The 14,198-nt window shown below is 46.0% G+C and overlaps 1 protein-coding gene across 5 annotated transcripts in view; it reads left to right on the top strand.

Moving 5' to 3' along the window:
• ulk2 (unc-51 like autophagy activating kinase 2) overlaps window positions 1–2,721 on the top strand; it is a 96,706-nt gene extending 93,985 nt beyond the window's left edge. For all 5 annotated transcript variants that reach the window (XM_033045732.1, XM_033045735.1, XM_033045731.1 and 2 more), the window contains one exon: window positions 263–2,721. In XM_033045732.1, the coding sequence (XP_032901623.1) occupies window positions 263–330 (68 nt within the window). In that variant the 3' untranslated portion in view covers window positions 331–2,721. The remainder of the gene's footprint in view (window positions 1–262) is intronic.
• The last annotated feature ends 11,477 nt before the right edge of the window (window positions 2,722–14,198 follow it).

Here is a 14,198-nt window from a genome sequence, read left to right as displayed (position 1 = left end):
AAATCAGTTAATAAAGCAGCACCTTGCCTCTGGTCTGCCAGTAGCACAGATGGGTAGGGACGGTTTATTTAGGTTGTGACCTTGTGCCAAGAGGTTGGGGTGGGGTTGCCGGGACACCATGCCCTTTACAACACTAATATTTGGAGACGGTGCAACACTGAATGGACAGAGCTACTGATAAATCGTAGATCGCAGTTGATAAGTGGAGGCAGACCAGCTGGCAGATGAATTTTTAATTGAATGTCTGTTTGTGTTTTTGCAGACAAAACCAGTATTGAGCGCAGACTGTCGGTGCTATGTCACGGCACGGTGGCTTTGTATGATAACTAGCCTTCTGAAATGGACCACACGCATCAATGCAGGGACCACCACCACCTCTCCTCAGATCTTTGGAGTTGCCTTTATCCCCCAACCCCTCTCCCTCCCACCCAACCCCACCATTTGGAGAACGGTTCATGCTGGGTTTATTTAATTCTCCGGAGCCTCTGCCAATCCACCAGGTGAAGAAGGATTGACTTTTGTTTTAGAAGAGTTACCAAAGAGGAGTTCTTGTTTCAAGAGAAAGGAAATTTACCTACAAATACAGATTAATACTTCTGGGGAAAACCCTCTCAGCAATGTAGCATATTCTTTCATTTCAGTTTTCCTCAAAGAGGCAAAGTGTGAGGCAGTTACTGGGTCCGGCTTCCAAAGCCACTCACGGCCGGAATGTGTTAACGCAAGCACGGGAGTAAAACTGAAGCCTCTGCTTTCGTCACGGAACTCATGGGGTACTTGGAAACGTGCACTCACAAAGGAACTCCGCGCCCTGTCTGATCAGCTTGTGGTGGCTCACCCAGAGTGGCTGGTTCACGGTGACCGGTTGTGTTTCTGTCAGAGAAACCTTTTACCTTTTTTTATAAGCGACACTTACGGTGTGTGATAAGCAAACAAATGCTACTTGCAGAGTTTGTACCTTTTACCTGGGTCCCTGCACAGCCATTCGGAGGCATGCTTTGTCTTGTATCCTCTGATGCCCCATCAAATGCATATCAACCCGCAGAAACCAGTCAAGGAGAAGATGAGCACTTTATGTGAATATGAATTTGGCAGCAGAGAGATGGAGTGCCCCTCCCCACCAAGTAAACCAGCAGGCAAACTGGGTGCTGCAGTGGATGGACAACGCCTGGGGATTTTCTTGTTTTTATTTTTTGTGTGTGTGGCTCCCTACGTTTCTTGAAATGGTGAAGACTTTGCTCCATCTGACAACCACTTCTGATTGCACTACTACAGACCTTTGAGCATCCTTCATTACGTTACGCCGAACTCCTCATAAAATGGAGCACCTTAAACGCTGCATGGAAGGAATGGGGAAAAAAGTAATGAAGAACAGTAATGGAAAAAAAAGTAAACTCTCCCAGCAGTATGAGCTCCATTACATTCGACAAAGGACATTTTAATGTTTGTTTTGAAGCTAAAGGCACAGAGTGCTTGACACTTCAACTCAAAAGACTGCAAAAAAAATAGCCTGTATTATTACAAGCCTTTCCATTTTTTTTACATATTAAATACTTGAGTAGTTCATATAGTGCAACTATCTGTATATAATGAAACTAGTTCTTTTTTTCCCTCTTAGCCAGTGATTGCTGACTTTTAAATGCTATTTTTGGGCTGGCTTTATGTTGTGCATGTGATAAGTGTGACTGTGCCACTGGGCCTATTAACATTACTAATAATGCTGTTCCTGCAAACAGTATTATGTTGATAAAGCAATGTTCCTGTAGGTTGAGAACCCATTGTACAGACTAATGTAACACTTGATATTTTTCAGGGGTGGAAAAAAGTTTTGGGATTCTGGTAACCAAACAAGCACAATTGTTTCTTTCTATTTTGTGTGATTAGAGTGAATGAGGTGAGGTTAAGAGTGTACTGTGCAGACTGGTGGAGGATTATGGCTAACTAATATAACTCACACGGTGGAGGCATTCAGAGAGTAGTTGACTGTCTATTTTAGTTCTTTTCAATACTTAAAAAGTAGCTGGTAAGTTAGAAAGGAATCGACATTTAAAATAAGCCTGCATTGTACGGTACTTGGGAACGGGAAGTGACTAGCTGCTCTGTCCCTTCACCTCCAGTGTATGAGCTCTTGCTCCCTTTTGAAAGGAATTGCATGCTTTTGGTGATTTGTACATCATTGTTTAACTGCCCAACAGATCCGGCCAGAAGTGGCATTCACGGACCTAACAATTCCCGTGGCATTCTCTTCCAGAGTTGTTCAATATTTTTTCCACCCTTCAGCAGTTATTTAGTTGTCCATTTTTTTAAAAAAACTGTTTCTCAGCTGCTCAAGTACTTGAATATTAAACATTAACAATCATGTTTAATCTCCCAGCGACGGTGTGTTGGAAATATTTTCACTGTAGCAATTTGGCTTGTTTATGAAGCGTGTCACCAGTTTAATTTTTCTCCCCCTCACTTTGTTTTATGAAAAGAAACTAATGTGTACATTTATTTATCTGTAAACGATTCCATTAATTTTGAAGACTTTTTATTTATAAAATATTTGTACTATTAGATCTTTAATAGTGTTTCTACCTCTCATTGTGTATAATGGCATGCATACTCTTTAAGAAATCAGGTTGCAGACACATTCATTTGTTATTTAGCAGCCTTTTTAATATGGCCTGTATAGATGTACATTAAGAAGCCGGAAATAAAATTGTCCTGGAATAATAATAGAAAGGCTGTATTAAATTACTTTGTGTTTTAGTTACATTTTGCAATTTAATGACTGCGGGAGTTTCTCTGAAGTCAGAGGGTAGGTACCTCTTCATGTTTTCCTTTGTGTACGTATTAGTTGAGTTGTGTGAAATCTGAACATATTGGTGGATGAGGAAATAGTGGATGTAAACAAGGAGACGTGCTATTTTCTGCCCAGTTCTCTGCCACCTTCATCAGTCTCCCTGTGGAGAGCACCTGATGTCATTCGACATTCACCTCCAGCACTGTGTCTGAGAAAGAAAAGCCATCTGCAGAGATTACATTCAAACCTATTGGAGAATATTAGTTATAAGGAGAGATTGGACAGATCTGGGAAAAGGGCACAAAGTGCTGGAGTAACTCAGCGGTTAGGCAGCATCCCTGGATGCTGCTTCACCCGCTCAGTTTACTCCAGCACTTTTGTAAACCAGCATCTACAGTTCCTTGTTACTACATTTGGACAAACCTGAAGTGTTTTACCTGGAGTGTCCGAGGCTGAGGGGAGACCTAATTTTATACAAAATTTACGAGTCGTTCTTAAACACAGGCGAGGTGCTGGAAGACTAGAAGGTGGCTCTTTGTGCCTCTTTTCAAAAAGGGCTGCAGGGAAAATGCTGGGAACTATAGGCCAGTGAGCTTAACATCTGTAGTTGGAAAGGTACTAGAGAGTATTCTGAGGGGAAGGTTATACAGGCATTTGGATGGATAAGGGCTGATTAGGGAAAGTCAGCATGGTTTTGTACGAGGGAGGTTGTGTCTCATAAATCTGATTGATTTTTTTGAAGACGTGACCAAATAGATTGATGAGGGCAGAGATGTAGATGTTGTGTACATGGACTTCAGTAATGCATTCGACAAGGTTCTGCATGGCAGGATGCTCTGGAAGATTAGATCGCATGGGATCCAAGAAGAGGAAGATAAATGGATAGCAAATAGGCTCCATGGAAGGAAGCAGAGGGTGATGGTGGAAGGTTGCTTCTCAGACTGGAGGCCTGTGACTAGTGGTGTGCCTCAGGGTTTGGTGCTGGGCCCGTTACTGTTTGTCATCTACATCAATGATTTGGATGAGAACATACGGGGCGAGATTAGCAAGGTAGCTGATGATACAAAAGTGAGTGGTTTTGCAGATAGTGAAGATGGTTGTGAACGATTGCAGCAGGATCTGGATCGATTGGCCAGGTGGGCGGAGGAATGGTTGATGGAATTTAATACAGAGAAGTGTGAGGTGTTGCATTTTGGGATTTGGGGCATTGAGTATAAGTATCAGGAAGTGATAATGCAGCTTCATAGGACTTTGGTGAGGCTGCATTTGGAGTATTTCATGCAGTTCTCATTGCCCCATTTCAGGAAGGATGTGGAGCCTATGGAAAGGGCGCAGAGGAGGTTTACCAGAATGATGTCTGATTGATTAGAGGATTTTAGATACAGGGGAAGGTTGGACAGATTTGGATTGTTTACTCTGGAACGACTGAGGTTACAGAGGGACCTGATAGAAGTAGATAAAATTATGAGTCATAGACTGGGTAGATGGTTGGAAGCTTTTTCCCAGGATGGAAACATCTAAAGGGCATGGCTTTATGGTGAGGGGCAAATTTTAAAGGAGATGTGCGGGGTAATATTTTTTTACATGTAGGATGGTGAGTGCCTGGAACCACTGCAGGGGTGGTGTTGAAGCAGCTACAATAGTGGCATTTAAAATACTTCTGGATCGGAACATAGATAAGCAGTAAAGGGGGGGGGGGGGGATATAAGTATTGTATTCTTTTGTATTCAATTTATTGTCATTGTCTCATATTAGAGACAACAAAATGAATTTTCCTTAGTCAAGTATTTAAAAAAATAAAAAAATAATAAATAAATAATAAAAACATATTAAAAGATTTTTAAAAGCACAAACACAGAAGTCCACGACACAACATAACTACAACACAACACAGTGGCACCAAAGTTGAGGAAGGTACCATAGTCCAGCCAGCCTCCCCTCCGATCTTCCCAGATGTTCACCCGTGGTCGGGGCCTCCCGAGTTAAGAGGTGGTCTTGGCATCTTTGTTGGCCGAAGGGCATACTGTGGTTCTGCAGATGCTGGTTTATAATAAAGGTAGATACAAAATGCTGGAGTAACTCAGCAGGTCAGGCAGCATCTCTGAAGAACAAGAATAGGTAACAGTACATGTCGGGACCCTTCTGATGCTGTACTGTTCTACGTTCCAGCTTAATAGAGATTGCAAGGGAAGTGGAGTTTAGGGTCTGATTCTACAATTCTGCAGGCTGTATAAATGTTCATTAGTTAAAGATCCGTTACATGGTCATTGTAAAGGGCAAGAGACAATGGATGGCACTGTGGCACAGCGATATAGTTGCTGGCTTACAGAGAGAGCGGCCCAGTCCTGTTTACGGGTATTGTCCATATGGAGTTTGTACATGTGTAGGAACGAACCGCAGATGCTGGTATTAACCGAAGATAAACACAAAAAGCTGAAGTAACTCAGCGGGACAGGCAGCATCTCTGGAGAGAAGGAATGGGTGACGTTTGGGGTTGAGACCCTTCTGAAATTCGGAAGAAGGGTCTCCACCCGAAACCTCACCCTTTCCTTCTCTCCAGGGATGCTGCTTGCCCTGCTGAGTTACTCCAGCTTTTTGTATCTTTCTGGCATTTGTGCATTCTCCCCGTGACCTGTGTGGGTTATCTTCGGGTGCTCTGGTTTCCTCCCACACTCCAACGATGTACAGGTTTTTAAGGTTAATTGGCTTGCTAAAAAGTAGGATAGCGTTAGTGTGCGGGGACCGCTGATCGGTGCGGACCCGGGGAGCCGAACAGCCTGTTTCAGCGCTGTATCTCTAAACTAAACTAATGGTGTGACTTGTAAGCGAAAATGGTTAATTATACCTTACCACTTGCAAGTGGCTTGTATTCCTTCATGGTGTCTGCAGAAGAAAAATGTATACATTAGGTCTGTTACCATGAACATCTCAGGCAACAGTGCATTCCTGGTTTCTAAGTCAACAGTGAAAACAGTGCTTCATCACCACTCCTACATGACTAGGTTCCATTTATTGTGCGGACTAATTGCCTTCACTTCTAAAAAAATCAACTTGAATCTAGCCTGCAATTAATAATTCAAGATCCTACTGTTTCATTTTAATGTGGTGAATGTGAATATAAGAGGGCTATTTTCCCAAATTGTGAATCATTGGTGATCTTTCATTTTACGTAGTGGTTGTGGTGAAATAATGGATGAATTAGCTAGATGACTATTCCAGTATCTTGGATGAATTACCAAGTGATGCCAGTCCAAGTACCAATGCTGGGAACAGCTGATTTAAAAAAAAATCCAATGAAAGGCTGCCTTTGATGCGAGTTGCCTTGAAACTGCTGGTTTGTGGCATCCTTTGGGAATCTATGTTTTTAGTTTAGTTTAGAAATATAGCAGGAAAACGGATTCTTCAGCCCATCGAGTCCATGCCAACTATCGATCACCCATACACCAATTTTATGTTATGCCACTTTCTCATCCACTCTCTACACACTAGGGGCTATTTACGAAGGCCAATTCATCTACAAACCCGCGTGCCTTCGATGTGGGAAGAAACCCACTTGGTTACAGGGAGAACGTTCAAACTCCGCACAGACACCACCCGTGGTCAGGATTGATCCCGGGTGTCTGGCGCTGTGCAGCAACAGCTCTACCCGCTGCTCTACCTTGCCACCACTATCTTTTGTTTAAAGATAGGTTTTTTATTCTGAATCAAGTTTTTTTATTTTTTTAATTTAAAGATGTTTAGTTCTGCAGGGAAGCAGAATGGACAAAAGAAATATCGGCAGGGACATGATGGGCCGAAGGGCTGGTTTCTCTGCTATATGATTCTATGACCCTAGTAAGAAATTGTAATCAAGTCTATATTGATGATTCATAATTTGGGTCTGAGGTTCTGTCTCCATTTCATAAATCACTGCAATCTTTAGTTGTGGTTTACTGTTTCATAAACCTTAAAATGTGTCGGAGGATTTAATTAGGGATTGAGGTTGTCCACACTGCAGGATGGACGGTACATTGCATGGAGAAGGCCGAGGGACTAGTTTTCATTCTCGGGTGCAATGGATTTGCTTTGAAGGAGAGCAGAGGTACTTCCGTACCCGGCAACCTTCCATCCTCCATGGATGATCGACTATACATCTTGCAGCTGTTTGCATACATTGCTATTGTGTTCCCCACACTACTCTTAAGTTACAGAGTCGCACAGCATGGAAACGGCCAAACTTGTCCACACCGTCCAACATGCCCCATCCACACTAGTCCCACCTGCCTGCATTTGGCCCATATCCCTCCAAACCTGTCTTATCCATGTACCTGTCCAAGATAGACACAAAATGCTGGAGTAACTCAGCGGGACGGGCAACATCTCTGGACAAAATGTACCTGTCTAAATTTTTCTTAAACGTTGGGATAGTATCTGCCTCAACTGCCTCCTCCGGCAGCTTGTTCTATACACCCACCACCCTTTGTGTAAAAAACCTACCCCTCAAGTTCCTTTTAAATCTTTCCCCCCGTCACCTTAAACCTGCGTCTTCTGGTTCTCAATTCCCCTTCTCTGGGCAAGGCTGTGCTTTTACCCGATTTATTCCTCTCATGGCTACAGTAAGTGTGCTTTGAGGAGGCTTGTTATCTTGTGTTTCCCAAGGTTGTGAAAGGAACAGCAAGTGATCAAAAATGAGGCAGATGAAAAAGCTGCACATGCTGAAAATCCTCAAAAAAATAAAAATAACATTGGAAATACTCAGCAGGTCAGGCAGAATCCGTGAATGAGAAACAGAGTTAACGTTTCTAGTCCGAGACCCATTGTAAAATTTGTCTTGCTCAGAATCTTTGACAGCCTCAGTTGGGGAGTTCACTGTCATATGCACAAGCAGGGTGAGGTACAGATGTAGAGTCCTGTTTGCAGCTGCATCACAGGAACTTAGACACAGACAGCACTCATAAACATAAATTATGCATGGACCGTGCATAAATTGTGCCTAAGTTTTACAAAAAATGTGCGTAGAATAGACTTAAATTACACAAGGTCTACAAGACAATGAAAAGAAAAAGACTGTGCAAAAAAACAAGACATTTGAGGAAAATACAATTGGAAAATGTCCAGAGCAGGTTAAGCGGTGGATGTAGTCCATGATTAGGGCTGTGCAGGTCGGGTCAAGAAACTGATGGTTGCAGGAAGAGTCAGACTTTGGAACCGGTGCTAGACACAAAAAACTGGAGTAACTCAGCGGGACCGGCATCATCTCTGGAGAGAAGGAATGGGTGACGTTTCGGGTCAAGACCCTTCTCTATTACTTTGTCGTGGCAATAATACAACAAAAATGTCACTTAATATAGCACCTTTATTTGTTTGTGCATTGACTGCTCACTGAGACTTTTCCCTGGTGGCATCAAAGCCATCCACCCAGTAGCTGATACTGACCTAACCTGGATATCTACCCTTGATCTACAACTTTAGTCTGCACGCCATACACAAGAAGAAAAAGAAGCACCTTTATAATAGGAAAACATCCCAATTTTTATCAAACATAACTTGGTGCATAGAAGACCTAAGCACATGGAAACATAGAAAATAGGTGCAGGAGGAGGCCATTCGGCCCTTCGAGCCAGCACCGCCATTCATTGTGATCATGGCTGATCGTCCCCTATCAATAACCCGTGCCTGCCTTATCCCCATATCCCTTGACTCCACTAGCCCCTAGAGCTCTATCTAACTCTCTCTTAAATCCATCCAGTGACTTGGCCTCCACTGCCCTCTGTGGCAGTGAATTCCACAAATTCACAACTCAGGATGAAAAAGTTTTTTCTCACCTCAGTCTTAAATGACCTCCCCTTTATTCTAAGTACAGTTTGGAGAATACAAGGACTCTGTAGAAGGACAACAGCTTAACAGGGTGGCATGATGGCACAGCGGTAGAGTTGCTGCCTTACAACACAAGAGACTGGGATTCGATCCTGACTATGGGTGTTGACTGTACGTTCTCCCCGTGACCTGCGTGAGTTTTCTCCGGGGGCTCCGGTTTCCTCCCACATTCCAAAGACGTACAGGTTTGTAGGCTAATTGGCTTGGTATCATTGCACATTGTCCCTAGTGTGTGTAGGATCGTGTTCGGGGATCATTGGTCAGTGCAGACTGGGTGGACCAAAGGGCCTGTTTCCACGCTGTATCTCTAAACTAAACTGGACAATGGAGAAGTAAAGGGATTTAGGGGATGAATTCCAAAGATCAGGGTTCGACACAAAATGCTGGAATAACTCAGCGGGTCAGGCAGCATCTCTGGGGAGAAGGAATAGGTGATGTTTTTGGGTTGGAACCCTTCTTCAGAACCCTTCTCTCCAGAGATGCTGCCTGATCCGCTGAGTTACTCCAGCATTTTGTGTCGATGGTATAAACCAGCACCTGCAGTTCCTTCCTACACCAAAGATCAGGGGGTTGGCAGCTGAGGGCAGGGGCATCAGTGGTGAAAAACCACCAAATGTGGAGATGAGCAAGAGGCCACCGTTAAATGGCTTATCAGACTCGAGGGGATTCCAGTGAAGGGGAAGGATGTGAAGGCAAGGGTGAGTGCTGATACCAAGGCAACCGATGTAGAGAGTAAACCAAAGTCTTATGACCTGCAACGTCGTGGCTAAGTTACAAGAGCAGCAGCCAGGTTGGACGAGAGTTCAAATCCCAGCACAACAGCAGGAGAAATGCTGCAATAATCAGCAATGTCCTTCAGAGGAAACCCTTGTCCTTACCTGGTCTGGTCTACATGTGTCTTCAGAACCCCAGCATTAAGAGTGATACACAAGTTGTTATCAGGCAACTGAACCATCCTATAGTTACACCAACTAATGAGCGGTCCTGAGCTACCAACTAACTCATTGGAGACCCTTGGACTATCTTTAATTGGACTTTACTGGACTGTATAGAGTGATGCAGTGTGGAAACAGGCTATTCGGCCCAACTTGCCCACACATGTCCCAGCTACACTAGTCCCACCTGCCTGCGCTTGGTTCATATCCCTCCAAACAAGTCCTATCCATGTACCTGTCTGACTGTTTTTTGAACGTTGAGATAGGCGGCGCGACTCTCGTCTGCAGCGGCCTCTGCAGTCCGTCTGCGTTTTTATTATTTTATGTCTATGTTTTAATGTAGTTTTTGTTATTTTTGTTGGGGTATGTGTGTGGGGGGGTGGGGGTGGTGTGGGGGGGTGGGTGTAACTTTTAAATCTCTCCCTGCACGGGAGACCCGACCTTTTCTTTGTCGGGTCTCCGTTGTCGTTGGGGCTGCAACGAGGAGCGGCCTCCAACAGGAAGACCGGGGACTCTGGTGCCAACTACTCACCTCACCGTCGCGGAGCTGGCCGAGTCCAGAGTGGGTGGAGCTGTGGTGGACGCTGCTGCGGCCCGACCCCCGGAGATTCGGTGGCTGCAACTGCGGGTTTGGCGGACGGCGGCACCGGGAGCCCGCGGGTCCCTGGAGGGAACCGCTTTTCAGGGCTCCCGCAACGGCGACTTCTCCCGCCCGAGTTGCGGGGTTGAAGAGCTCCTGGAGCGGGGCCTACATCACCGCCCCGCGCGGCTTGGAATGGCCGCGGGAGTTTGCGAGCGCACGCCGGGGGCTCTAACACCAAGACCCGGTGTGCGGCCTTGCATCACCCGGCGTGGCTTAAATGGCCACGGGACAATCGCCATCGCCCGCCGGGGGCTTTGACTTTGACTCTGACATCGGGGGGGGGAGTGCAGTGGAGAGAAATGTTTTTTTGGCCTTCCATCACAGCAATGTGATGGATGTTTATGTAAAATATGTTGTGTCTTGGGTCTATTTGTTTGTAATGTATGGCTGCAGAAACGGCATTTCGTTTGGACCTCAAGGGGTCCAAATGACAATAAATTGAATTGTATTGTATTTGTATGTATAGTCCCTGCCTCAACTACCTCCTCTGGCAGATTGTTCCATACACCCGCCACCCTTTGTGTGAACTCCACTAAACGTTATTCCCTTTATCCTGTAGCTGTACACTGTGGACATCACCTGTAGTCTTTCCTCTGACCGAATAGCATGCAACAAAAAAGCTTTTCACGGTACCTTGGTAAGGAGATTGAGAAGCTCGTGTCCTGGTGTCGAGACAACAACCTTGCTCCCAATGTCAGCAAGACAAAGGAGATAGTGATCGACTTCAGGAAGCGAAGCGGAACACATACCCCGGTTTGCATTGACAGTGTTGAAGTAGAGATGGTTGAAAACTTTAAATTCCTAAAAGTCAATGACAACTTCTCCTGGACCACCCGTATTGAAGCAATGACCAAATAAAGCACAGTAAGCCTCTACTTCCTTATGCGGCTTCGGAAGTTCGGCATGTCCCCAACAACTCTCACCAACATCTGGAGCGAATTGTGGACGCAGCCCAGACCATCACACAAACAAACCTCCCTTCTATTGACTCCATTTATACCTTATACGTCCGCCCCTCTCCCATCGGGCAAAAGGTATCTGTCCAAATGTAATCCATGCCATTATTGTACCCGCCTCTACCAGCCTCTGTGGCAGCTCATTCTAGATGCCCTCTTAGACCTATGTGTCTATGGTCAATTGCATTTAGCTTTGAGTGGAGCCACCAAGGAAAGATGTGTGAATGAACCTTACCTTTTCTCGGAGTTTTTGAAGGGTGGCCCCTAACTGACATTGATTCAGTGATCTACTTCTCAGACTTTTTTATTGAAGAAGTCTACAACTCCCCCCTTCCCAACGCACTGTAAGTGTAGATGGAGCGGTATCGGGTTAGTATTGTCATGTGTACCAAGACACAGTGATATGCTTTGTTTTGCATGCTACCCAGTCCAATCATTGCAACACACGAGTACAAACAAACCACACACAAGTACAACAGGGGGTGCAATAGGGAAAACAAACAGATTTCAGCACATTGTGTAAAGGGCCTGCCCCACTTGGGCGTCATTTGCGCGTCACGCAGGTGGCACGCGAGGATTTTGAGCATCCCAAAATCCTGGGGTGCCGCGCGTCACTGCCTACGCCACCACGCGCCAACCAATTTTTAGGATGCCGCGTAAATGACGCCCAAGTGGACAGGCCCTTTACTGGATGGAAAGTGCAGATTAACACAAGTTCAAGGGCCGTAATGAGGTGGTTGTGAGATTGGGCCTACGATAACAGCGGGGCATAATCAGCGTTCCTGAATCTGTTGGGACGTGCGTTCAAGCTTTTGTGTCTTCAGCGGAGGTACTTTACAGAAGAAGACTTTACTTTAGACTTTACAGATACATTGAAGAAACAGGCCCTTCGGTCCATGCCGTCCAGTGATCGCCCTGTATACTAGCACCATCCTACGCACTGGGGCCGATTTACAATTTACAGAAGATAATTAACCCACCAACCTGCACGTCTTTGGAGTGTGGGAGGAATCCGGAGCACCCGGGGAAAACCCCACGCAGGTCACGGGGAGAACGTACAAACTCCGTACAGACAGCGCCCGTAGTAGTCAGGATCGAACCCGGGTCTCCAGCACTGCGCCTCCCAAATAGTCAAGAGTGTTTTATTATAATCTGTACCAAAATGGAACAAATTTCTTACTTGCAGCAGTGGGAATGATCGAGATGTCAGTGGTCCTTGTTTGTGTTGGCTGTTTGCCCGAGGCAGCATGAACTGTAGAGAGAGCGGTTGGGAGGGGGAGCTTGATCTGTGTGATGGACTGGGCTATGTCCACAACTCTCTGCTATTTCTTGCGGACATATGCAGAGCTGTTGCCAAACCAAACTGCGATTCATCTCGATAGAAAACTTTCATGGTGTATTTGTAGAAGTTGCTGAGAGTCGGGGGGGGGAGAACGAACCAGCAGTTATGGAGAGAGAGAAAGAGAATGCGTGTGAGAGAGAGATAGAAGCAGCTGTTGGAGAGAGGGGGAGCAAATTAGCTGTTTGGGAGAGAGAGAGAGAGAGAGAGTGGTGCAATGCAATAGGGGGAGAGAGAGGCAGAGGAGGAGAGATGGTGTAACAGTACTAAGGGAGAGGGAGTGCGTGTGTAACAGCAGATGAAGAGAGAGAGAGAGAGAGAGAGAATGTAAAACATCAGTTGGGGAGAGAGAGTGGAACAGAAGTTGGGGGGGAGAGAGAGAGAGAGAGAGAGTGAAACAGGGTGGGGGGGTGAGACAAGGGAGTGATGAAGCAGTTGGGGAGAGGGAGGGAGTGTGAAAGTCGGCTGTGGAGGAGGTCATGCCAATGGGTGCTGATGTGGATGGGTGCGTGTGGCTATTGAACAGCCGGAGAACAGTCGATGCAAACGTTGTTTATCATTTAATATTTGTGTAATCTGCTGTCTTTACATTGCAGCTTGCTTTGTGAGGAAACAATGTTTGATTGGGATTGGGTGGAAAATTTGCCAATTGGGGAACCGTAATCACCTGACCAAGCTGATGATTATATTTGGCAGTAAGGGGGTCACATGACTGAGAGTCACATGATCAGACATCTCCTGATGTAACCACTCTGGGCGGGCAGCCCTGCTCTTGTGACCAAACTGGGAAAGACAGCGTTTGCATTTATTTATTACTTTCACATCCTCTAGGAGCTGCCTGATAACAGCTGAGAAAAAACTCCCTGAATCAGGAGGTGTGCGTTGTCACACTTCTATTCCTTTTTACCTGATGGGAGAGGGGAGAAGAGGGAGTAGCCAGGGTGAGACTGGTTCTTGATTATGCTGGTGGCCTTGCCGAGACAGACAGCGTGAAGCATAGATGGAGTCAATGGAAGGGAGGTTTTCCCACTCGCATTGATTCCATGTCCCCCTATCCCTGCTCATTCAAGTAGCTGTTCAGTTGTCACCAACAGGGGCTGCGGAACGTTTTTGAAATTGGGGGGGCTGAGCGATCACTGATCATCGGCCTCGTGGGTACCCGGTGAGGGTGCAGAGCGACCGGGTGGGGGGAGGGCAGCACCATTATTATGTTTTGTTGTTGCGCGATCTCCAAAAACTGGGGGATAATACAGGCCATCCCGTAACTCAAAAAGTGGGGGGATATATTCCCGGGATCAACACCAGTGCCTTCCACGGTGTAGAAAAATTTCTCTCCCTCTCCCTCTCCCTCTCCCTCTCCCTCTCCCTCTCCCTCTCCCTCTCCCTCTCCCTCTCCCTCTCCCTCTCCCTCTCCCTCTCCGTCTCCGTCTCCCCCCCTCCCCCTCTCCCTCTCCCTCTCCCTCTCCCTCTCTGGGCTCACCCGCCCACCCCCACCCTCCCTCCTTTCCTTCCTTCCTCCCTCCCTCCCTCCCTTCCTTCCTTCCGCTCGGCGGCTAATCACAGCGCTTCGTTCACTGCCCCATATCTCGACCAAAGATCCTATAGCGAGCAAGATGGTCCACTCAACGAAAAAGACGTAGTACGGTCATGGGCAGATTCATGTGTAATTTAAGGCCCCATTTCTGTA

Source organism: Amblyraja radiata, chromosome 28 (genome assembly GCF_010909765.2).
Source record: "Amblyraja radiata isolate CabotCenter1 chromosome 28, sAmbRad1.1.pri, whole genome shotgun sequence".
Taxonomy (NCBI): domain Eukaryota; kingdom Metazoa; phylum Chordata; class Chondrichthyes; order Rajiformes; family Rajidae; genus Amblyraja; species Amblyraja radiata.
This window is presented reverse-complemented; position numbering and strand designations above follow the sequence as displayed.